At 39.2% G+C, this 24,474-nt stretch overlaps 1 protein-coding gene across 10 annotated transcripts; it reads left to right on the top strand.

The window, feature by feature from the left end:
* The first annotated feature begins 1,527 nt into the window (after positions 1 to 1,527).
* On the top strand, positions 1,528 to 22,807 carry RAE1 (ribonucleic acid export 1). Of its 10 annotated transcripts, XR_004594021.3 has the most exons (15): positions 1,539 to 1,652; positions 3,900 to 3,996; positions 4,712 to 4,816; positions 5,493 to 5,585; positions 6,120 to 6,206; positions 7,314 to 7,400; positions 8,308 to 8,379; positions 9,932 to 10,039; positions 11,397 to 11,503; positions 11,614 to 11,689; positions 12,909 to 13,103; positions 14,617 to 14,702; positions 16,997 to 17,030; positions 20,950 to 21,069; positions 21,929 to 22,074. XR_004594021.3 is itself a non-coding variant. In XM_034433073.3 (14 exons), exons 2-13 carry the CDS (start codon positions 3,907 to 3,909, stop codon positions 16,998 to 17,000), a joined length of 1,110 nt encoding a protein of 369 aa, XP_034288964.1. In that variant the 5' UTR covers positions 1,539 to 1,652; positions 3,900 to 3,906; the 3' UTR covers positions 17,001 to 17,030; positions 21,929 to 22,807. The 10 variants fall into 10 exon arrangements, 6 of the variants coding, with proteins under 6 accessions (XP_034288964.1, XP_034288965.1, XP_060545595.1 ...); XR_004594018.3 differs by lacking the exon at positions 16,997 to 17,030 and having other exon boundaries at positions 1,528 to 1,652; positions 21,929 to 22,807; XR_004594020.3 differs by lacking the exon at positions 16,997 to 17,030 and having other exon boundaries at positions 20,953 to 21,069.
* Positions 22,808 to 24,474: the final 1,667 nt, after the last annotated feature.

Below are 24,474 nucleotides of genomic sequence, written 5' to 3'. Positions count from 1 at the left end.
AAAAACACAGGTGAAAGATCCATTAACACACTTCAGATGCAATCCTCTATGGAGATTCTCAGTCATCCAAGTCATGATTGTCCCAAAAGTGCTTTTTCAAAAGGCAACTGGACTTTCTGGTTTTTCTTTTGAAGATGTTTCGCTTCTCATCCAAGAAGCTTCTTCTGCTCTGACTGAAGAAACCTCTAAGTGGCCTCAACTCTGTAAAAAGAATGCAAATAACCAGCTGTGTGCAAGGAGTATAAATCCTTCCACTCCTCACCATCCGGCCAGAGCTAAAGAAGCTTCTTGGAGAAATGAAACGTCTTCAAAGAAAAAAATCCAGAAAGTCCAGTTGCCTCTTGAAAAAAAGCACCTTTGGGATTTAAATGGAATCATTAGCATCCCATCAGTCTTTAAGCAGCCCCCTTAGTAAAATCCACAGCAAGAGCCATGGTAGCACAGTGGTTAGAATGCAGTTCTGCAGGCTACTTCTGCTGACTGCCGGCTGCCAGCAGTTTGAGTCTCACTGACTCAAGTGTCTATGGCGATTCTCAGTCATCCTGGTCATGGTTATCCCAAAGGCGCTTTTTCAAGAGGCAACTGGACTTTCTGGTTTTTCTTTGAAGACGTTTCGCTCAGTGGTAAAATGTAACATTTGTTACTACCGGTTCTGTGGGTGTGGCTTAGTTGGGGGGATGTAATGTGACTGGGTGGGCATGGCCAACTTTTTTTTTTAACTTTTAAAAGCATTTTTTCTACAACCTCCGCCGCCAAAGAGGTTGCAGAAAAAAATGCTTTGAAAAGCCTCTGACGATCCCAGCTGAGCCCTGCGATCATCAGAGGCTTTTTTTTTTTACTTTTAAAAGCATTTTTCCAGCCGAAGAGGTTATAGAAAAAAATGCTTTTAAAAGTAAAAAAAACAACCCCTGATGATCGCACGGCTCAGCTGGGCATGGGGGTGCGCAGGGATTTTTACTACCGGTTCTCCGAACCACCCACCACCATCGCTACTGAATTGGGCGATCCGGTCTGAACCCGGAGCATTTCACCCCGGTTTCGCTTCTCATCCAAGAAGGTCTTCAAAGAAAATCCAGAAAGTTCAGTTGCCTTTTGAAAAAGCATCTTTGGGACACCTACTCAAAGTTGCCTCGGCCTTCCATTCTTCCAAGGTCAGTAAAATGAGGGCTCAGATTGTTGTGGGCAAGGGTCTCCAACCTTGGCAACTGTAAGCCTGGCGGACTTCAAATCCCAGAATTCCCCAGCCAGCTTTGCTGGCTGGGGAATTCTGGGAGTTGAAGTCCGCCAAGCTTACAGTTGCCAAGGTTGGAGACCCCTGCCTTAGAGAGGGCTTTAAAGCACTGTGAAGCGGTATATAAGTCTAAGTGCTATTGCTATATAGTCAGGAGGCTGAGTGGGTGAGCATCTAGCACACCTCCGAGACCCCAAGTTCGAGCGGCTACTTTTACAGCACGCTCAGCAAGAACATCACCCACCCAGCGAAAGGGACCGACGCCAACACGTCACGCCTCACCATTAACCCGCCAGTTCTATTGACGAATGAGAAACGGGCCTGGCTTGGCGCATGCGCAGTGAAGAAGGGCCTAGGCTTCGCGGACAATCCCAACCGTCCTGACCGGCGTGCTGGTTTGAGGGAAGCGGAGGATTGATAGGTGGGTGTAATATTTATTTCTCTGCTCCCGGCAGGCCCGAGTCGCGTGTCTGTCTCCTCGGATAAGGCTCCTCTCCGGAAAAGCGTCTCCGAAGTAGGCGAGGCGGCTTAAGGGCTCCCCCGTCCTACTTCGCTCTCCGGGTCCCTGTCCTTTTCTGAGGACCGTTGAGGCGGACGGGGCGCCGATAAAACTACCGGTAGAGGTAAATAGCTTCCTTTACTTCCCCAACTCTGTTCGGAAGAGAGCATCTGCCTGCCCTCTACCGCTTCCTAGTCGGTCGTGCTCTTCCCTTAACCGGCATCCCGTCCTCGGTGCGTTGGACCGCTCTCCCCATAATTCCCAGCCGGCTCGCTTGAGGTTATTGGACCTGCAGTCCCCACTCGTGGCGAGGAGAGAAGTCAGATACTGTGTGGCTCCTCGCTGTCCCTCAGTCAGGCAAGGGGGCTGGGTTTGGGGGCGACTATCGCTGAGGCTGAAGGGAGACTTTCTGAACTGAAATTGGCCCCCCAAGGGGACATTTTGGTTCCCATGGAAACCCAGAATCCGGCTGTCAAGAGTACTACTACTGAGTCCATACCGGAATGATCTGATGGCAACATCCACATCGGTTCTGAAAGACGAGCCCGTTGAATGCAATGGGACATGCTGCTACCTAAATCTATACCAGTTGTTTGTTTTCTTTTCCAAATTTGGCAACTTTTAAGATAATTATTCGGCCTGAGTGCTGGCTGGGAAATTCTGGGAGTCGAGGTCTTGTCATCTTAGAAGTTGCCAAGTTTTAAAAAATAAATGGATGGATCTGTCTCAAGACGAGAAACATATAAATACCCCTTCTCCTATTTCCCCACAACAACAACCTCATGAGGTGGGTTTGGTTGAGAGTGACTGATCAGAAGTCACCCAGTCTTTCATGCCTAAGGGATTCTCAGTCATTCATGGTTGTCCCAAAGGTGCTTTTTCAGGAGGCAACTGGACTTTCTGGTTTTTTTCCTTTTGAAGACATTTCGCTTCTCATCCAAGAAGTTTCTTCAGCTCTGACAGGATAGTAGTCCTTCCATTTCCCACTATCCTGTCAGAACTGAAGAAATTTATTGGATGATAAGCGAAACGTCTTCAAAAACAAAAAACAAGAAAGTTCAGTTGCCTCCTGAAAAAGCACCTTTGGGACATGCCTAAGAGATCCTTCCTTCCCTCCCTCCCTTCCTCCCTCTTTTATTGGCCACCCATCTTACCATAGGGTTACTCTGGGCGGATCACAATCATTAAAAATACATTAAAACATAAATAAATTAAAACCAAACATTAAAATCTAATGACACGTGGGGAGGACAGAGTGGAGGGAGTGGGATCTGTTCAAACTCACCGTCTCCCAGCACCCGAATCCCTGTACCAAAGTAGCTCTAACTAATTCACATCTAACAAATACCCTTACGATTCTGCCCACAGACATGTTCCATTCAGTGAAGTGTTATTTATTGGCTGTCCTAGAATGTAATGTAGTGTATTTTAAGAAACATTAAAATTTATAAAGAAAGCTCCTCTCCATATTAAAAATAAAAAGATAATGTGGCCAGTATATACAGATTAAATAAACTTCAGTTGAAAGTATAAACCCAAGATTAAATATGTTGTAGAAGATACTGGAGTGCTTAAGCCCATGTAAATCTCACATAAAGCAATTTTGAAGTTAAAGCTTGATAAGGTTTCAGACTAAAGATTTGCCAAATACTGTAAATGATAATGTGCTGGAAAGGCCTTAAGCCTAGGACAGATATCACCTGTCTAGAGAGTAACTGTAGATGAAAAAAGAGGCATGAGTTGATGCTGTTTTTACATTTATTTCTGTGTAAACTTTTCAATTATAAAAGCAGCCTATATTAACAATAAGAGTTATTTATTTAATATGTTATATTGATTTTTGAACACCCTGTTGAGCCCAGTCCTTGGACTCGCCACAGTTGGGAACAGTGCAGGAGTAGCAAAGGCAAAGGCAGCAATACCTGGCAGAGGTGTGACCTACCAGCACATGTCCTGGAACGTGGGAGACGCCGAAGAGCCCATGCACTTCTTAGCTGAATACTGGCCTAGAAGGCCACTGGGAAAATAGCCTGACACACTCCTTAGTCATCTATGCCGGATGTTAGCTGCGGGGGGTGGGGGGGATGCTGTAGGATAGTTGGGTAAATTGATGGTTGGGTAATTGGATAATAAATAACTTCCAGAAATTCATTTGCATTCTTATAACAGGACCAAGATGAGTTTGTTTGGGTCAACATCAGGATTTGGAACTGGAGGCACCAGCATGTTTGGCAGCACTGCTACAGATAATCACAACCCAATGAAGGTATTAAGCCACTGGATGCCATGAGAAAAACTAAAATTTAAATATTAAATTAAATTAAATTAAATCAAATCACTTCACATAAATGTTTTGAAATTATTAAGTTCCCAAAGATGGCAAGTTTGCCTATTAGTGTATGTGTATAATTCCTATAGCTGAATTCAAATATTGGTTTAGGTTTATGCATTTTTTGCTGTGAGATTTTGAGTCTGCAATAAAGAAGCTGTTAGAACTGTCATTCAAATAGCTACTACAGTTGTAGACCCTTAAGAATATTCAGAAAAAAGTGCATTGGACCTCACACAAGGACACAAGCCTCTGCTATTTTTTTAAAAGAGCTTGATCTTTCATATTTCCACTTCACTTTTGAAGTATGCAAACCTTGAAAGCTATATATGATTTAATAGGTTCTTTGACAAAAGAAAGGAAGGGAAGAAAGAGTAGTTTATTGATGTTATAAAGTGTTATACGGAATAGATATTTTTTGCTCACAAAACACATCAATTTTAGGTTATGTGAGTATGTTCTCTGTAGTATATCATTTTTGATATGAGATTTAAATGCAGATATTTATTGGAGCAAACTGTAATTTTATTTTTCTAAGGTTTTTTTTTCCATTGTAGAAGTGTAGCTGTGACCCAATTTGGATTTAATTGGATTTTTAAAAAGTGTATGATATGTGTGTTTACAACACATTTTACCTTTGACTTTTTTCCAGGATATTGAAGTTACTTCCCCACCTGATGACAGCATAGGTTGTTTGGCTTTCAGCCCACCAACATTGCCGGGTAATTTCCTTATTGCAGGATCATGGGCAAATGATGTAAGTAACAAATGAAAATAGACAGAGGCATATCATGCATTCAGCTTTCCCTGCATTTGCTGCATGGAATATGACTGCATCTAGCAGACAAAATGTGATATCTGTAAATGGGCAATGGTTAAGGTAAATTGCATGCTATCTCTATAAAACAAAGTGGGCTTGTAAAAAGTATTAATAGTAAAGAAGTGCTGCAATTTAATAGTTTGTTTTAAAGGTATCAGAACAAAACCTCTCATAGTATTAAATGAGTTAGGTAAAATTTCAGGACTGGGCTACTAATTGATTTCATTTCGTCAAACTTCATTAATTTTACATTTTTCTGACGATGCACTAAAGTAGAATGATATTTTACAATATCTAAATCTGGAGCAAGGTATTATTGTTGCTTGGGCTTCCATGAGCTGGTGTCTGTTTCATCAAAAAACACCTTTTTTCAGGTTTCTATTTATGAAATATTCTCTCATGGAATGGAAAACTGCTAAGAGAAGTGTGGCCCAGTTGCTATATAAATTGATTTCAAAGGCCTTGAATTGAGCTTCTTGGTCGATAGTCTAATCTTAACACCTTGTTGCATTTTTATAAAGCTAAATGTACTTCATTGTCAAAAAGACGGTAAAATACTTACATTCCAAGTGCTGTTTCATTCATATTTACAAATGTTCTCCATTTATTTCAGGTTCGTTGTTGGGAAATCCAAGATAACGGGCAAACTATTCCAAAAGCCCAACAGATGCATACAGGACCAGTACTGGATGTTTGCTGGAGTGATGTACGTTCCATTATTTCAGAAGAGATGTACTTAAAAGGTTTATAGTGGTTTTCAGAGGAGGAGGAATGTGAGATCAAAACCACTGTCTGAAAGCAATTTCTTTAGTGGAGGAAATTATCCTGGAATGAGAAAAGCAACCCCATTTTAGAGGTTTAACCACTAAAAATCACGTTACAAGTAGTCCTCAACTTATGACCACAATGGAGCCTAAAATTTCTGTTATTAACTGAGACATTTGTTACGTACATTTTGTCCCATTTTACGGCCTTTCTTTCCCCAGTTATTAAGTGAATCAATGCAGATGATAAGTTAGTAACATGGTTCTTAGAATTTTGATCACATGATCCTAGGAATGTTGCAGAGGTCGTAACTGAAAAACGATCATAAGTCACTTTTTTCAGTGCCATTGTAACTTTGAATGGTCACTAAATGAACTGTTGTAACCGAGGACTACCTATATTTCTTTTTAAAATGTCTCCACTCTCAGTAGGCACTATGGAATACATAGTTTTTTTGTTCTCTGTTGTTTAATAGGACGGAAGTAAAGTGTTCACAGGGTCCTGTGATAAAACTGCCAAAATGTGGGATCTTAACAGTAATCAAGCAATACAAATTGCACAGGTACAATTTTCAAATGGACATTGTTTTCTTTGTAACAAATTTAACACTAAAGATTTTGATGAATGTTTCTTCCACAAAATCGGGGGGTGGGGGGAAGCTTGCTAGAAACAATACTTAAAAGTTTCCTTACAGAGTGCAGAATACTCAAACGGAGTGATTGTGCATACCAGTCTGTGGCCTGTTGGGAACCAGGCTGTGCAAACGAGCAAGCATGCAGAGCTCCATTTTCACATGCGCAGGATTAGGTTGCATGTGCAAAACCATCCCCACCCCATCCCTGCCGCTGCCGGTCGAGTCAGGAAGGTTGGGGACCACTGATGTATACTAATTAATTGGCCTCACTTTAATTCCAATTTCTAAGAAAGGATACAAACCTTTGTCAATATTTTAGGGTATGTTCAAAAGCAAACATTTTAAATGAAGAAATTATACATGATGCTTTGATCACACAGTCTTGTCCCTAAGATTTTTTTTTTCTTAAGTGGGATTAAAAAATTGATTATATATTATTCATTGGAATGTACCCTGTTTTCCCGAAAATAAGACATCCCCTGATAATAAGCCCAATTGGGCTTTTGAGTGCATGCGATAAAATAAGCCTCCCCTCGAAAATAAGCCTTCCCCGAAAATATTTAAACACAGAGCTGGAAATCAGGAAAGACGGCAAGAGGAGCCCCATCTTGCTCCACACACCCCAAAATAATAAGACCTCCCCAAAAATAAGACCACTTATTTCGGGGTTCAAAAAAATATAAGACAGGGTCTTATTTTCGGGGAAACACGGTAATATACACTTTTCACATTATTCCTCCTCTATAAGGTAGTTTCCAGATATTTGAAAACTATGAATTGACTGAAATATAATGTGATCTTAGTGCTAATGGAGTGAGATCTGTGGGTTTGAATTAAAACTTGATGTGTTTTTAATGGGACCAGAAATGTAACAAGTCTATATTAAATTGAAGAGCACAGGAAAAAACTAAGAGCCTTACCAAAAGCATTGCAGAGGCAAGGCTTAGGCCAGTGATTTTTTTTTTATAGAAAAAATTAAATCTGTAATTGCATGAATGGGAAGTGATTCAATATTCTTTTAAATATATTCTTCAGCATGAAGCTCCTGTAAAGACCGTCCATTGGATTAAAGCAACAAATTATAGTTGTGTGATGACTGGAAGTTGGGATAAAACGTTGAAGGTAAGTCTTGTAAGTTTTTTTTAATGTGTAAAAAGGTTTTCTGCAATTCTGTGTAATAATTATTATGGAAAAATGATTGCTAGTACATAGTAGAGTAAGGTGCAATGCATTCCTGTAAATGTGAAACTTATTTCCAAGTGAATGAACTCGAGGGGAAATCTAATGGTTGACTCAAGTATCAATCTATTTAGGGAAGTCTCTATTCCATAATATCCATTTAACATATTCTTTCCCAGTTAGTGCCAATCTATCTCTGAATATTATGAAGGATATATGTGAAATACTTTGAACTTTTTACAGTTAGGAGCAATTGTTTTTTGTCTATTACATTTGTAACACTATTTTTAGCAATGCTTTTTAAAAATGCAGCAGATTAAAAATTAAACTACAAGGAACAAACAGATGAGAAAATTGGAATAAAATAGATGAACACAATAATGATGAGCTTCCAAGCAAATAGTCCTAATTTATTTGGTATCCTGACATAAATAGTTTTTTAAAAATCATAAAAAATACAGATGAATGCTCCAGAAAAATAATCTGTATTGATAAAAATGTACATTTTCAGAAACTGGGCCATGCTTGAAGTACTTCGAACGGTAGAGAAGTCAATATTGAGAGTTCCACCAAAAAGAATCTTACTTAAGTATATCAAATTCCAATATAAAAAAAATGCTTGGGAGTCTTTTGAATTGATCCTTATTTCTTCAGTGTGAACTGAGCCCAAGCATGACTTATTCAACCATTTGCTCGTTTGTATCTTCAGTCTCCCACATTCATTATAACATATTTCCTGAATCAATTTTAGTTAGGGTTTGGAGGCGTTTCAAAGTGAAATGATGAATTACCATTCTGCTACTACATAAAAAGAATTTATTGAGGCCTTATTGAACTTTTTTTTTTAAAGTTTTGGGATACACGAACCCCCACTCCAATGATGACGCTGCAGTTGCCTGAACGATGCTATTGTGCCGATGTGGTAAGATGAATTTCAGAAGCCTTCGGGCCTTGATTAGTTAGAATCATGCCACACTTGACTATCAATCTTTTCTCTATACTGTGGTAATTAGCGGTATTTGTATTATGTGTTATGATAATGAAATAGATGTACTGTTACTGCAGGAAAAAAGCATGTGATTGAATTTTGTTTTAAATACTTTGCTGTTTAGATGTGAATGTGAAATAAAACACTCTTTACTACATAACTGGCTTATGTAACATGGTCGATGGCTTTTGATACCATCAACTATGGTATCATGCTGCACCAGTTGGAAGAGTTGGGGGTGGGGGGCACTGTGTTACGGTGGTTCTCCTTTCTCTCCGACCGGTCACAGTCTGTGTTGGCAGGGGGGCAGAGGTCGACCCCGAGGCGCCTTATATGTGCTGCAGGGGTCGGTCCTCTCGCCCCTTCTGTTCAACATTTATGTGAAGCCACTGGGTGAGATCATCTGTGGTTTCGGGGTGAAGTACCATCAGTACGCTGATGACACTCAGCTGTACATCTCCACCCCGGACCACCCCAATGATGCCCTTGAAGTGATGTCCCGGTGCCTGGAGCTGTGCGGATCTGGATGGGGAGAAACAGACTCAGGCTCAACCCGTCCAAGACCGAGTGGCTGTGGTTTCCGGCGTCCCAATATAGTCAGTTGGTGCCATCACTGACTATTGGGGGCGAGTCATTGGCCCCCACGGAGAGGGCTCACAGTTGCGTCCCTTTCTGGATCGGGACTCCTTACGCACGATCACTCATGCCCTCGTCACTTCCCGCCTGGACTACTGTAATGCTCTCTACATGGGGCTCCCCTTGAGGAGCACTCAGAGGCTCCAACTGGTGCAGAGTGCGGCCGTGCGGGTGGTTATGGGAGCGACGCGTTCCCATGTAACACCTCTCCTGCACGAGCTGCACTGGCTCCCGATGGTCTTCCAGGTGTGCTTCAAGGTTTTGGTTACCACCTTTAGAGCACTCCATGGCTTAGGACCTGGGTACTTACGGGACTGCCTGCTGCCACCAGTAGCCTCTCACCGGCCAGTACCCTCTCATAGAGAGGGGCTCCTCAGGGTGCCGTCGGCCAAACAGTGTCGACTGGCGGCCCCCAGGGGAAGAGCTTTCTCTTTGGGGGCACCTGCTATCTGGAATGAGCTCCCCCCGGAGATACGGAGGATCCCGGATCTACGCACCTTCCGCCGCACCCTCAAGACCTTTTTATTCCAACAGGCTGGCCTGGCCTAACCTCCCTTTTTAATTGTAAATTTTAAATTTGTCTAAAATTTTAGGGTTGTTTTAATCTGTTCTGGGCCAAATTTATTTAATTAGGTTTTTATACTATTTTTAAATTTTGTAATTCTGTGTGTTTTATCTCTTGGCTGTTCACCGCCCTGAGTCCCTCAGGAGTAGGGCGGTATATAAATCTAATAAATAATAAATAAATAAATAAATAAATAAATAAATAAATAAATAAATAAATAAATAAATAAATAAAATCAGAGTTGAACATTCTCGATCTGTACTCACGCAATTTCTCCTGTTTTAGATATATCCCATGGCTGTTGTTGCTACTGCAGAAAGGGGCTTGATAGTTTACCAGTTAGACAATCAGCCTTCTGAATTTAGAAGGATAGACTCTCCACTTAAACATCAGGTAACTTGCGTTTTCTTGATTTCCGCAGTATGGCTTGTTTTTAATTGTAACAGATGGTCCTCGACATATGACCACGATTCAGTCTAAAATTGCTGTTGCTAAGAGAGACATCTGTTAAGTGAATTTTAGGCGTCCTCTTGGACTCACGGCTGTCTTTAGAAGAACACTTGACAGCTGTGGCCGGGAGGTCTTTTTATCAGGTTCGCCTGATTCGCCAGTTGCGTCCCTTTCTGGATCGGGACTCGTTAAAAACGGTCACTCATGCCCTCGTCACTTCACGCCTGGACTACTGTAATGCTCTCTACATGGGGCTCCCCTTGAAGAGCACCCGGAGGCTCCAGCTGGTCCAGAATGCGGCCGCGCGGGTAGTTATGGGAGCAGCATGGCGCTCCCATGTGGCTCCCCTCCTGCGCGAGCTGCACTGGCTCCCTGTGGTCTTCCGGGTGCGCTTCAAGGTCTTAGTTACCACCTTTAGAGCGCTCCATGGCTTAGGACCGGGGTACTTACGAGACCGCCTTCTGCCACCAATAGCCTCTCACCGCCCAGTACGCTCCCATAGAGAGGGGCTTCTCAGGGTGCCGTCAGCCAAACAATGTCGACTGGCGGCCCCCAGGGGGAGAGCCTTTTCTGTGGGGGCACCCACCATCTGGAACGAACTCCCCCCAGAGATACAGAAGATTCCGGATCTGCGCACTTTCCGCCGTGCCCTCAAAACATTCCTGTTTCAGCAGGCCGGCCTGGGCTAACTTTGCCTTTATATTGCTTTTTGATTTTATTTTAAACTGGGATGTCTTGAATTATCTAGGACCAGAATGTTTAGTATATTTTAATTGGTTTTTTATTATTAACGTTTGTATTACATGTATTTTTATCGTTCGCTGTTCACCGCCCTGAGTCCCTTAGGAATAGGGCGGTATATAAATTAAATAAATAAATAAATAAATAAATAAATAAATTTTGCCCCATTTTACGACGTTTCTTGGCCACAGTTAAGTGAATCACTGCAGTTGTTAAATTAGCAACACGGTTAAGTAAATCTGCTTCCCCGTTGACGTTGCTTGTCAGAAAGTCGCAAAAGGCAATCACATGACCCAGGAACACTGCAGCTGTCATAAATATGAGTCAGTTGCCAAGCAACTGAATTTTGATCACTTGAGCTTGAGCAACGGTTGTGTGAATGACAGTCATGTCACTTTTTCAGTGACATTGTAACTTTGAACAGTCACTAAATAAACTGTTGTAAGTTAAGGACTACCTGTAATGCTAGCATTGGTTTCTTATTCCTAATGGGATCAATAGAAAGCTGTAACTGCCATATATGAAAGTACCTGATTAAAATAGAGTCCCTTTTATTTAGCATCGCTGTGTGGCTATTTTCAAAGACAAAGTGAACAAACCAACAGGCTTTGCCCTTGGAAGCATTGAAGGAAGAGTTGCCATTCATTATATTAACCCACCAAATCCGTAAGTATTTGGAAATGGTCTGCTGTTTACTTTTGAATGCCAAGAAGTGCAGGCTTTTAGAATAACTGTGTTGCATGCAGAGTGAAATGAAGGAATGCATTTTTTTTCAGCGCCAAAGACAACTTTACCTTCAAATGCCATCGATCCAATGGTACAAACACATCTGCGCCTCAGGATATCTATGCAGTAAGTATTTTGTGCATTGCGCAGTAACTTTCCTCTAGGACAAATTAAAGGAGAAAAATGGATATTTATAATAAATTGCAAAAATAATTGCTCTGTTTTCTTAGTACATTTTCATTTAATATCACACATCTGAGTGGAAACCTTCTCTGACAAACTCTAGTATATTTGATAAGTAGGATTCAGAATTTAGCTAATATAAAAGCTTGGTTCTGATTAAATTCTACAGGTAAAGCAATTATGATTTAGCTTGAGGAAATGAAAAGAACAACCCTTCCTACTTCAAATATTTGCATTACTTGACTAATGGCTCCTAAGCGTACTTTTCATTCTTGCCCTTATAAATTAATTGCAATCATTTGTTTTGCGAGAATAAAATATGATGGTGAGGAAAGTAATGAAAATGAGTGCTTTAATCACCAACCCATATGGGAAAGCAGTCCTGTCTCATTGTCAAAAGCAGAGTTTGCAGTTGGCGGCCTACCATATATTGCTGAATTTAAACTCGGATTACTAAACCAATTGTGAAGGATACTGGCTGTTTAAGAATCACATTGTTCAAAGCTGTTGTTCTCTGAATCCAGTCATGTCAGTATGGGAAGCTGACCTAAAGTAGCTCTGACCGCAACCAGCAAGGAGAGGCCACTGTATTTAATAATTGCAGTCATTATCAAACTGCTTTTACAGTTAGGAAGGGTTGTTTTCCTAACATTCACTTGGGCTTTGCTTTCCTGTATATTGAATCCATTATTTGGTGGAATTCCAAAATGGTAGATAACGGGTCTTGATTTTCTTTTGTGATATATCATTTCAAGTATTTGAAGACTGCTGCCATATGCCTCTTAGTCTTCTTGTCCCAAAGTTAAATATTTTCAGATCCTTCTGTCCCTCTTAGGTTTCCAGTTCATGCTTATTTCGCTTAACTGAACTGATTCCAATTATTGTGAATCCTTCTTAAAATAAAGTGTCAGAACTGAATCCAGAGTTGATTGTTGCAGAGTAAAGTGAAGCTATTATTTGGAGCTTTTTTGTGCCACAACTACACAGCTTTTGTTCTGTACTTTAGGATACAAGTCATCTGGTTGTGGAAATAGTTACTGTTTTTCCTGATTGATTTTGTTTCTCATACTTTTAAAATTATAAGCTTGCTAAGGTGGGACTTCAATCTTCATTATTGAGAGTATGTGAACATTCAAATTATTTTTTAATTTTTACTGAACAGGTAAATGGGATTGCCTTCCATCCTGCCCATGGCACTCTTGCAACTGTGGGGTCCGACGGCAGATTCAGTTTCTGGGATAAAGATGCGCGAACAAAGCTAAAAACATCTGAACAGCTAGACCAGCCAATATCTGCTTGCTGCTTCAACCATAATGGCAACATATTTGCATATGCTTCTAGTTATGACTGGTCAAAGGTAATTGAGTTTGCTTAAGATAATTTCTATCAACTAGCAGTTGTTAGGAAAATTCAGCCTCTCCAGTGCATTGAAATATCTAGTAAACATCTCCATTGCTGTAGCTAACAATTGGAACACACTTCCAATGAGATCTATCTAATAATGTGCTTAGTAGTTGAAAAATATAAAGGATTTTGAATACAGGTAGTCCTCTCTTAACCATCCAAATTGAACTGGATTTTCCATTGCTAAGTGATGGGAGCGAAATATGACCATGCCATTGAGCAACAGTAGTATTGGTAGTCCTAGTTCTGATTGTTAGGATAGGATCTCATGCTTCTCTTACCCTTCTGCACTCGCTTTCACTCCTGCCTTTGGGAAGGCCTCACACAGCCAGCAGCTGCCTCAGGCAGGGCCATGCCACACACATCTGATCAGCAAAAGGCGGAAGAAATGATGAAGCTGGGGGTGGGGCAGGGGCATTGGAGTGCAAGGCAGACAGAAAAAAAAGTGAGGGGGGATGGGAGAGATATTTGGGTGAGGACAGTTGAAGCACACCCTGAGATCATAAATGAAGACAGGGTGCCAAGTACCCGGATTTCAATCACATTATCATGGGGGCACCGCAGTGGTCACAACACCAAGAACTACTCATAACTAAACTAACTTTGGTCACTGAACAGTGGTTGTTAAGTGAGGACTACCTGTATGACATACTAATATGACAGAATATTTTATTTGCTACTTCATTAGTAAATGTGAAATCTTCCAGAATACCAACCACATTTTTGTAAGGAAAAACTTATTTTTCAGATGGCTAATGATAGGCATTAGGCATAGTACATGATTCAGAAAAGAATTCTCATCATATTTCACCTCAACATTTTGATGCCACTGAACTCCATCTTAAGGTGGTGCAAGACCTGGTACCAAGTAGAAAATCAGTATTAAGTTTTCATAGCAAATTTTAACTGAAGTGGCAGAGGTAAGAAGGTGAAAATACCAAACCACCTATAGATCTGTTACAGTTGTGTTACATATTCTGATGATAGATAACAAAGAATTATTGGAAAAATTAGTACATTATCCACAGTATAAATAGATCTATTCTTTCTTATTATATACAAATATATATAATTTCTCCTTTCCCTTTCACCCTATTGGTGATAGAACTTCAGGTAATCTTCAGATTACAACAGCAATTGGGATTGGAATTTCTGTCACTTAGCAATTGTTTTATTCTCTTCAATCTTGCTTTTTAGCTGACAGTCTCAATTTAATTTCTCTTGCATACAGAATTTCTCTTAATGCCCCTGCATGGATATTTAAATGGAGAACCGCTTTTCAGATATATATTTTCACATAAAGTTTTAAGTCGAGGAACAACTGGTTTTTACTCTGGGCTAAAGGTTTCTATAGCGTTAATGAGTGCTTAGTAATTGTGAAGAAAAATCTAATTGAATACCACAAATATTGTGCGCAGTTATTCAGGTTTATACATAATGGTGTGTTCAACCTTTTTGTTCCCCAGGGGCATGAATTCTATAATCCCCAAAAGAAAAACTATATCTTTCTGCGCAATGCGGCCGAAGAACTAAAACCTAGAAATAAAAAGTAGTGAGTATAACTCTGTCCATTATTCCATGTTGTTTTCCTGCCACCTGCTCTCCCTTGGTTTCCTTGGAGTTGCCTATTAATTCTTAGGAGGACATTCTGTAACTAACATCAAAGCACATTTGGTTGGCTGGAAAATTACCTTGCAAGGAATGCCTGACATGTGCATGAAGGTGTGTCCTTTTTCTTAATAGAGGCAAAATCCTTGCATTGGATCAAGAGACAATAGTTGCATCTTTTAAAGGTACTTGTCAGTTTGAAAAACATATTATGAATACTGCAAAAAATCTGAGACAGCCACCCACCCCCACCCCCTTTTTTTTTTCTTGATGGAGGTAAAAGAAAGGCTAACAACTGGGATCAAGGAAATAAACCTAAAAAGACAGTTGTGATTGAAGACCTTTTGTGTATTTTTTGTTATATTTATAGGGCACCTTTCTATTTCAATAAAAACTCAAGGCAATGATTTTTCTTTTTATAATGAAAATGTAAAATTTAATGACTGTCTACTTAGAACAAAATAATGTGTTCTTATTTTTATCCTGTATGCATTATTTTTCTACCTATGAATGTGAACAATAAATTTGTGATTAAAAATCCCAAGCTAGATCAAACATATATATTTGAGATGACGGCAATTCTAGCATGCAACCATAACTTGAAAATTGTAGGCAATGCCTTAAAGGATAATTATTGGCCTTGAGGCTCTGTATCATGTAGAAGCACCATATGATACCGTATATCTTTGTGAAATTTTAAATGTTAGCACCCTGCCTTCCATTTCCAAGGGTCTGCATTAAGTGACAGGGAGTGAGTAAACAGGACAAATGTTAACATGTGCCCATGCTTGTGGTATCAACAAAAAATGAAGGACTAGTGTTTTAGATTGAAGAATACCTTCTGTGACTCAGTCGCATATGATTATTTCTGTAAACCAATCTGTGCCCTAACAGACTGTAAATACAGGGGTGTCGTCCCCCATCCCCCTGATATATCCCAAGTAGAATAACAGTTTTACCCTCAGCATTTTTATGCCAATTCCAACATCATCAAGCATGGGGATCAAATCAGAATACCACCAAATAGAAATGGTTTGAAGATTTTTATAATGTTATTCCAGTTGAGGTTTATTTTCATTTCGGAATCTTCTGTGTGACTGCCAAAGGACTATTCTTTCAAGGTTGATGCTATAGATATTTATAACGAATGGGAGCAAAACTGTAGAACTTGTATATTACGATATTTCTGTCAATTCAATCTCTGTAAGTTCATATGTTGTAATATTTGCTACTATTTAAATAAAACTGATTTGAATTAAAATGTTTTTCACGTTAATAGACTAATGGTCAAATGCTTATAATCTGGAGTTAGGCAGTGAAATAGAGGCAGCTGGCAATTGCTCTTACTAATTATTTAGCAGAGGTCTGCTTTATTTTATATATATATATATCTGCTTCTAATCTAGAGGGCAATCACTAACTTCACTGTAAATGAGAAATCTGTAATGCATCGTGTAATCTTGCTACACTTCTCAGCTCAATAACTACACGGTTGTGCTACTACATAAAGAGTGCATGTCTGTTGTTCCTGATTGGCTAACATTAAGTTAAAAAGTTAATTTGTGCAGCTTCAGACAGTTCATCCCAATACTATATCCTATTTCTCTTGAGATTAGAAAGGGTCTGATGAGAACAATGTTAGTTAATGCTGTTTTAAGTGAGGATGCTAGAACTGAATCTGCAAGACATTTAATCCACATGTTTTCATGCTGCTTGGTACCTTACAAGGATGCCTGATCTGTTAGCATCTCCTATAATGACCCTCTTCTACCCACTGTTGAAAAATTACCTTCAAGTTCACATAACCTAAATGTCTCCCAACAGAGCCATAGATTGTTTTGATGTGAATCTGTGAGATTAGATGTAGGACTACAGAGAATTCTTCCTACAGTTAGGCAGGTATGTGCATGCCCGGTATTTTGTTCAAATCAATCCAGAGTTTCACTGTGAAGGTCACAAGAAAATGCATATTTGGCATGCAGAAGCTTTGACTGCACCAATACTTGTATATGCCAATATTTTGAAATCACCTTTGCATGCATTAGGCTTTTAGGAAGAGCAGATCTGGCCCTAATCTATTGCTTAATGGCAAGAATCTGATTGTGCTGTTTCTAGATCATAGACAGTAGCTCATAAACATTTAAATGTTTGTGTCAGAATGCTGAACTGTAACTAATGTAATACAGACTAAATGTATACTCTTTCTGATTATAAAAAAAGCGTTTTTCATTTTTACAGTTAAATCTTATGGAAGTCATTATGATTCTAGCAGGTAACCATTCTTTGTGTTTATGTGTGTGACCCCTATTACTCATGCAGAGCAATGTACTCCTGGTTTCACTAGACCATAGTTATAGTCCTCTACCTGTGACCATTCATTCGGTGATTATTTGAAGTTACAGCAGTGCTGAATGAATGATATTATGGTCATTTCAGCCCTTGCAGCATCCCTAAGATCATCCTCGCAGACTGGGCGCTATGCAACTGTTTCACACAGTTGCAGTGCCCTGGATCCTCCTGACTGCTATTTACAACCTTCTCTGCTGGCTACCTCAGAAAGTCAGTGGGGAAGCCAACAGGGAAGGTTGCAAATTGCTAGGGTAAATCTCCTTCATCTGAGCAACCTCCCCAGTCCCTCTATGCTCATGCTAAGGGAAATATTCCCCAACCATTGCTGCACCTCCCTGACCTTTGCCAGACCCTTCCCGATTTTCTCACACACTCTTCCTGACCCCCTTACACTATGCTTCATGACCGGCCTCTCGTCCATCCTTCTTGACCCATGCTCCACCTCTTGCGCTATCCCTTTCATCCTCATGTACTTTCCCTGGCCCGTGCCATGCATCTCCTGAACCTCCTTGCATCCTGTCAAGTGTTTTCCTACCCCCCACCCCAAACCTTTCTCCACACCTTGCTCTGTCCCCCACCCAGCAGCCACCACTTACCTGGCTGCCAGCCTGAGACATGCAACTTCCTGCTGGCTTCCCCACTTGACTTGTGAGAAACCAGCAGGAAGTTGCCTCAGCTAACAACTGGGATTCCATTAGTGACAGCAAATGTGACTGCAGGGATTGCTGTTGCTAAGAAATGAGGTTGTACTTTATGACCACATCATTTAGCGATGGAAAGTCTGATCTTGATTTCTCTCATGTTGAGGACTACCTATATTTATGTAATATCCTCAGCTATGAAAAGCTTTTTTTTAGAGTAATATATTATGAAACCCACAATTAATACAGTGCTTTTTATTCAAGCGATTTGAACTTTTAATAATTGTAACAGGTGTTGCAAGAAAACTTCGATTTATGCATAATATCTAATAGACAAATCAGGCATTATGTTGATGGGTATTTTTTCAAAAGCTAATTGTGATACTAAGTTTTGGCATTGTTATAAGTATCAACCTTACTTTTTTGTAAATATAAATCCCATGTATTTGTCTTTAAGACATAGCTTCTTTACAATGGCACTTTTAGGTATACAACAAAAGTAAAACATGAACCAGAAGCCAGTTGCTATGCTATTGGTGGAATAGGCTATCATAAAAGGAATGGAAGTTAGTGTTTAACAATAATGCTCATTAATTTACTACAGTCGTTAAGAAATGTCAGCAGATGTGCCATGTGCCGCTATAACTCCAAACTGAGAGCTTAACCACAGTTGTCTGCAATTTTGTAACGTCTCATTGCAACTTCTGCAATTCGTTGCTTTTTAAAATAGTTCTGAAACTACAGATGGTTTAGAAAAAGACTGGCAGATTATTAATTTTGGCTACCAATGCTTTGTTGGTTGGGCTTCTAGGCCCAAGGTAAAGTTCTTTTAATGGGATGGAATCAAGATACCTTAAAGATCATTATTTCTTATGCATGGTTGTCTTGTAAAATCTTCATCAGGAGTCTAGACGCCCCCATCAATTAAAATAAGGTGGATGGATCAAGTGATATACCTTACTCATTACTGAATCATAAGGTAGAAGAAACCTTTCTCTAAGGAGACATTCAATTGGCCTTTTTCATATCACATGAAAAGGTTTAACAGAACTTCTGTTATTCATTTAGATTTAACAGAACTTCTGTTTTTACAGTCTAGTTTTCTTCATTATTTTTGTTTTTCTTAGTTATGTTTTCTTCCTGTTTTGAAAAGGACATGTTTTTTGTGCTGCCATAACAGATTGCAACTGCTCATAGAAAAATCGCTCTCCTTTCTCAAAAGTTGTCTTAAGAGTGACAACATCTTAGGGTCTTCATTTTTGGTGCACCACTTATGTAGTATTTTTCTACTGCCACCAGTTGTCCTTCCAAGGGAAGGGAATGCTGTGGGCTGGCTCTTCTTCCATTAGTATCGGCTTAGAGGGAGCATCTCAATTTGAGCAGTTACTTTCCTGAAAACCAGGTATAATGGTAGTAATAGTAGTAGCATTAATACAGTTGGTAATGGAATAGGAAGCTCTGTAGCATCATCTGCAGGGTCTAGAACTTTTAAGATGTGTGACAGAAAATAGTTACCTCTACTTTTAAAAGAAGGCAAAAGCACCAATCTTTTAAAAAAAATTATTAAAAAAAAGAAAAAGTACAGTATCTATTTAACATTACGTAGCCAAGTATCCAGAGCAGTGACAAATGGATGGAATAGGTCATTTAGTACTGACAAAAATCACAAATGGCATCTCAGACATCAGTTTCCAGCACGTCCATAATGGGAGGGAGCTGAGCCCTTGAGATAGAATAAAAGAAACCAAAGCTTTCCTCCACTGTCTTTCCTCCTTGTGTTCTCAAGGAGTTTTTGTCTATCTGGAAAACGCATGTGAGGAGAGAACGTGCCTGTTTTGCTCCCATACAGCAAATGCTGGAGTTAAGGGCATGCCGTGGACTCTGTGTGTGTGTGTGTGTGTGTGTGTTTTCTTTTTAAATATGTTTTTTAAAATAGTATAAACTATACAATAGAATTTTGGTTTAACGAGCACTCATTTAGTGTCTATTGAAACCTGTAACAGCCCTGAACAAGACCGGTGCTTGAAATTCTAGCTATTACAGTGTCCCCCACCCCCACAATCATGTGGTCACGATCCAGCCGCTCAGCAACTGACCCAGATTTCCAACAGCTGCAGTGTCGTGCATTTTTATGTGATTGCCATTTTCACCTTTCCTCCTGGCCTCACATTCACAAAGTCAATGGAGGAAACTGGCAGGCAGTTGGAAGTCAACATCCGTTTGAGGTCCTCACTTAATGAGCTGCATGGTCCTTGCTTATCGACGGCTAACTGGAGACAGTGCCACGTGATATTGTGCTTTACTACTGCACTGGTTAGTCCCAGTTACCATTGTTAAACAAGGACAACCAATGTTACTGTTCATTTGAGGTCAATCATTTAAGAGTCAGCAAGCCCAAATGTGTGCAGTTGATAATTTTCCATACTGGGAGCAAGAGAGAAGAATTGTTTTTTTATAAAGTATATCAACTACTTGAGATACAGCAATAACATCAACATGGACTGATTTAAATCTTAAGTATGTGGACTTAATTAGAAAAGAGTGATATTTCAATTATATTTTTGCAAATTTTCTCTTCAAATATTTCAGCTTAAAACTACATCATCTTGAAAGTATAATTTACCATTCAATATCATATATTTGATTATGTTTTATCTTTTAAAACTGGCTTATTATGTGTTTCTGCTGCATTTATGTTGCAAAATGTTCTATTTCTTTAGTTGGTGGTAGCCGTAAAGAAAAGCTTGTTCAAAGCTTTCCTTCAAAGGTGCCCTGCATCACGCTGTACCTTCCGATGTATATGTTTGGACAATATTAGAACAGTCTAAAGGAATTAATATATTAATATTGTATTAATATTAATATTAATAGAATGCAAATGTTCTTTTACATTTCTGATGTAAAGCTTTTGGCAGACTGGGTTTCTGTCCTTTTTTTAAAACTGCTGAGTTCTGAAGAATGATTTTGAGAAGCTTCATTTATGTGCTAAAACAAGGATTCGCTTCATTAGGGATTTAAATACATCTACGATGCTATGTTGGGTGCTCTTAAGTCCAAGTTAAGATGTTTTGTAAAGCAATTGACAAAAGATACTCACAATATTGTGAGACACTTTTAATTCAGAGTTTGAGTAGGAATGTGTTTGTGTGTATATAATATTGTCAGCTTTGAAAATGTGCTTTGTTCTTTATATTTTTCTAGCAGCTGCTCAGGTTCATGGAAAAGGTGCTGAAGCATGTGCTTAGAGATCAGTTATTTGTGTGCATCTCAGAATAATAGATCTTCAAAAGACCCCAAAATTTTAGTTTGCACCGCTTGCTGGTAAATCAAGGGTAGCGGGGAACATACTAAGTAATTATAGTTAATTCAGCAAAATGCATCTTTTCTAAGAATCACTCTTCCACTCTGAGCTTCATGTATTTAGTTTTAGGAGTTGCCAACAGGTACCATATTCCAAAGAAGGTTTTCCCTTTTAAATCTGAAATACTTCTGAGCCCTGTTAAGCAAGTACTCCTTAATGTATTACCAGCTGCTTAGCTGATGTTACGACGTATCCCCAAATGTTCTTATGACCAGAATTCAAAGTTCCAATAGCTGTAGACATGATCCATTTTTGGTGCCCAGCTCACATTTGTAGCCATTTGCAGTGTCCTGTGGTCATAATGACCCTGATTTATGACTTTTTTGCCAGATGGCATTTACTCCCAGTTTCCAGGGGAAAAAATTCCCATTGTAGACAATGGATTTGTTTAACGACTGTGGCGTTCACTTAATGGCTGCCACAAAAATGTCAGAAAATCTAGTTGATCATGTGATGATTTGCTTAATGACCTGCACAACATAAGATAATTCTGGTCTCAACTATAGTTGTAAATTGAGGACTACCTGTAATAGGAGAGTACAATTTGGAGTTGTGAAGTAGAGTATTACCATCAAACCTAAATAAAATAATTCTTATATTGTATTATATATACATGAATCTTAACTAACAAAATGTTACAGATTTTGTAGGAATTAATTGATCAGTTTATCTTAGTGTAATAATTGTTCTTTCCATTTCTAACACTGTGAGTTAATTGGTTCATAAAATAAATGTTTGGACCCTTGCGCCCATACTTGGATTGGATGATTTCTAAAGCAACCTTTCTTACAAATCCTTGTGTTCCTTTTTATTTTGAAGGTGCCACAAGAACTTCAACTGAGGAAGGAATTTCTACCAGAAACTTAACTAACCGTGCCTGTCAGTTGGGCTTCTTCCTTGTGCTTTTAATGAGGCCAAAATAAGAAAAATCAAAAAAAAAAAAAGAAAGAAAAGAAAGAAAGAAATGCTCAGTTGTCTTTTCCTTTCCCCTGTTTTTAAAAATCTGTTGTTTTTATGGGAACTGCATTCACTTGAAGTGTTCTACATGTGGCCATTTGTTCCTACCTGTACTTGAAGGCTGCGGGCCTTTAACCTGTGGCTTAATTTCAAGTAATCATGCATAGGATCGCACTGTGCATGACAGCAGCACTGCCTCCCTCCTCCAACAGGACTTGGAACAGTATTGAGGAATATTTAACAGTGAGAAAACAAACAGCAGCATAAAATATTTTAAGATCTCTCAAAGGTTCACAGTATATGAAGAGTTATAAAAATCATGAACAAAATATTTTCAGTTCTTTTCACCATGGTTGGGATTCTTATATTTTTGCCCCATCTTGGTTCTGGTGCCATCTTTATAAGTTCTTGAAAAATTTACCTTGATTTTTTTTTCCAGTAGAAAGTTAAGCAAGTGTCCTTAGCAGCAATCTGGTTGTTATTATGGATCTTCTTCAGCACAATGTCTTCAGTGGTGATTTTAAGAAATCAGTTTTCACACTGTGGTCCCATGAACTCCATTCAGGAAATCTATCGAAAAGTCAACTATTATTTATGCTTTGGCCTTGAACTTGATTTATTTTCTAAGAACAGACTTCATAGCCTGGTTGAATTAACCCTTAAACTTCAGGCGCCAGGTTTTTACAAGATGCTTCTTTTCAACAGTAATGGTGCTACTGAATAAAGCAGCATTTGTTCTTATATGAGTTATGTTCGTGCTGGAATTTGAGCTGTTTACTAAGAGGCTCATGAAGCTGTCTAACAATTTGCAAGTGGTCCATGATTTAAAATAAAAATTGGGCATCTTGTTGGAACCTCTTAATTGCCCCAAATTGATACAGAAAAGACGATGAATAGATTAGACAATGCAGATTAACAATTTCTGAAATAGGTTGTCACACTATGACAAAACTATGTGGAGAGATGATGAACCTGCATGATGATTTCACAAAACATTGGCTTTGCTTATGGCAGAAAAGTTTTATTTTACAATTTTCACCATGCAGATTCTATTCTATACCCTGTTGTATCATACCATCAGTTTGTTCCCTTACCATGCACGCACACACAAAAAACAATAACTTGCCTTTATTTCTCGTTTCTGGCATTCTTTTATTGATCAGTTCTTGCCAGGTATTAAAAATATTATATAGGGACTACTAGTGGAATCATTTTAATAATTCCTCCCACATGTTCATAGATGGCAATTTTGGTGCACTGCTGGCAAAACAAAGATTAATAGAGCTCTTCCACCATCAGCATTACACCCTGGTGTTGTGTGTAGTATAAGCAGACCAAAGTCTCACAAAGAGCAAATGGAATAAAACTATTGGTGGACTGTTCTCTTCCTCATTGTAGGTGATTGGCTATATGACTTCCTTTATCTGTAGAGAGACGTGTTAGAGGGAACAAATCTACAATATATATTTTTCTCTGTTGATGATTCCTTGTAGATGGACCTGGAATGGCAAGGTCCCAGAAAAATGTTATCCTTCCTCTGCTAATTCTTTAAAGATACATTTAAGATGCTTTGGAAATCAGTTTGCCCCATCAATTTAATGCACGTTTGCTGATCTTGCTGTTCAAACACGTGGTCCTTGACTTAAGATCATTCAATGCCAGTTCAAAGTTACGACAGCCTTGGAAAAGGTGACGACTTGTCCTCAAAGTTATGACCATCGCTTCACCCACACCCCTCGATCACCTGATGGCAATTTAGGCTCTTGGCACCCAGCTCATATTTATAGTGGTTGTGGAGTCTTGCAGTCGCATGACCATGATTTGTGACCTTCCCAGTCAGCTCCCGACAAGCAAAGTCCACTGGGAATTTTGCATTAAAAAATGGTCATAAAAATGGGTCTGGGTCACATGATGACTCATTTAATGACTGAATCATTTCATAACCAAAATTCCAACTGTTGTAAATTGAGGACTACACGTGTCCACAATATTTTGGTAAGTACAAATTCCATAGTAGGCATAGCTGCTTTAAGGCATTTGTAAGGTCCTTGGACATTTGGGACAGAATGATTATAACGACTGAAAGAGCACAATAATTTTGAGGCCAATTAATTGTTACACTTATATAATTTTTATACTTGTTTTTAACTGATACTCATTTTGTTACAGATATTTTTGTTAACTGGTATACAGTATGGCAATCAACTGCTCGAACGGCCCTATGAAAACTTTACATAAATAAATCCTGCAGACCCCAATCCCTTGAGACACTTTAGGGATCAAATCAGAAACACTACAACTTTACTAAAAACTGGAATTTCTACTAAAACAAGGTGATAAAATCTGTAAAGCTACATGTAGGCATCAGGAAGGGCATCCGGCCAGTAAATGTTCAGTTCCAGTTGCTC

This window comes from Pantherophis guttatus, chromosome 3 (assembly GCF_059756535.1).
Source record: "Pantherophis guttatus breed Tessera chromosome 3, ASM5975653v1, whole genome shotgun sequence".
NCBI lineage: Eukaryota > Metazoa > Chordata > Lepidosauria > Squamata > Colubridae > Pantherophis > Pantherophis guttatus.
The sequence above is the reverse complement of the archived record's forward strand: the minus strand, read 5'-3'. Positions and strand labels throughout refer to the sequence as shown.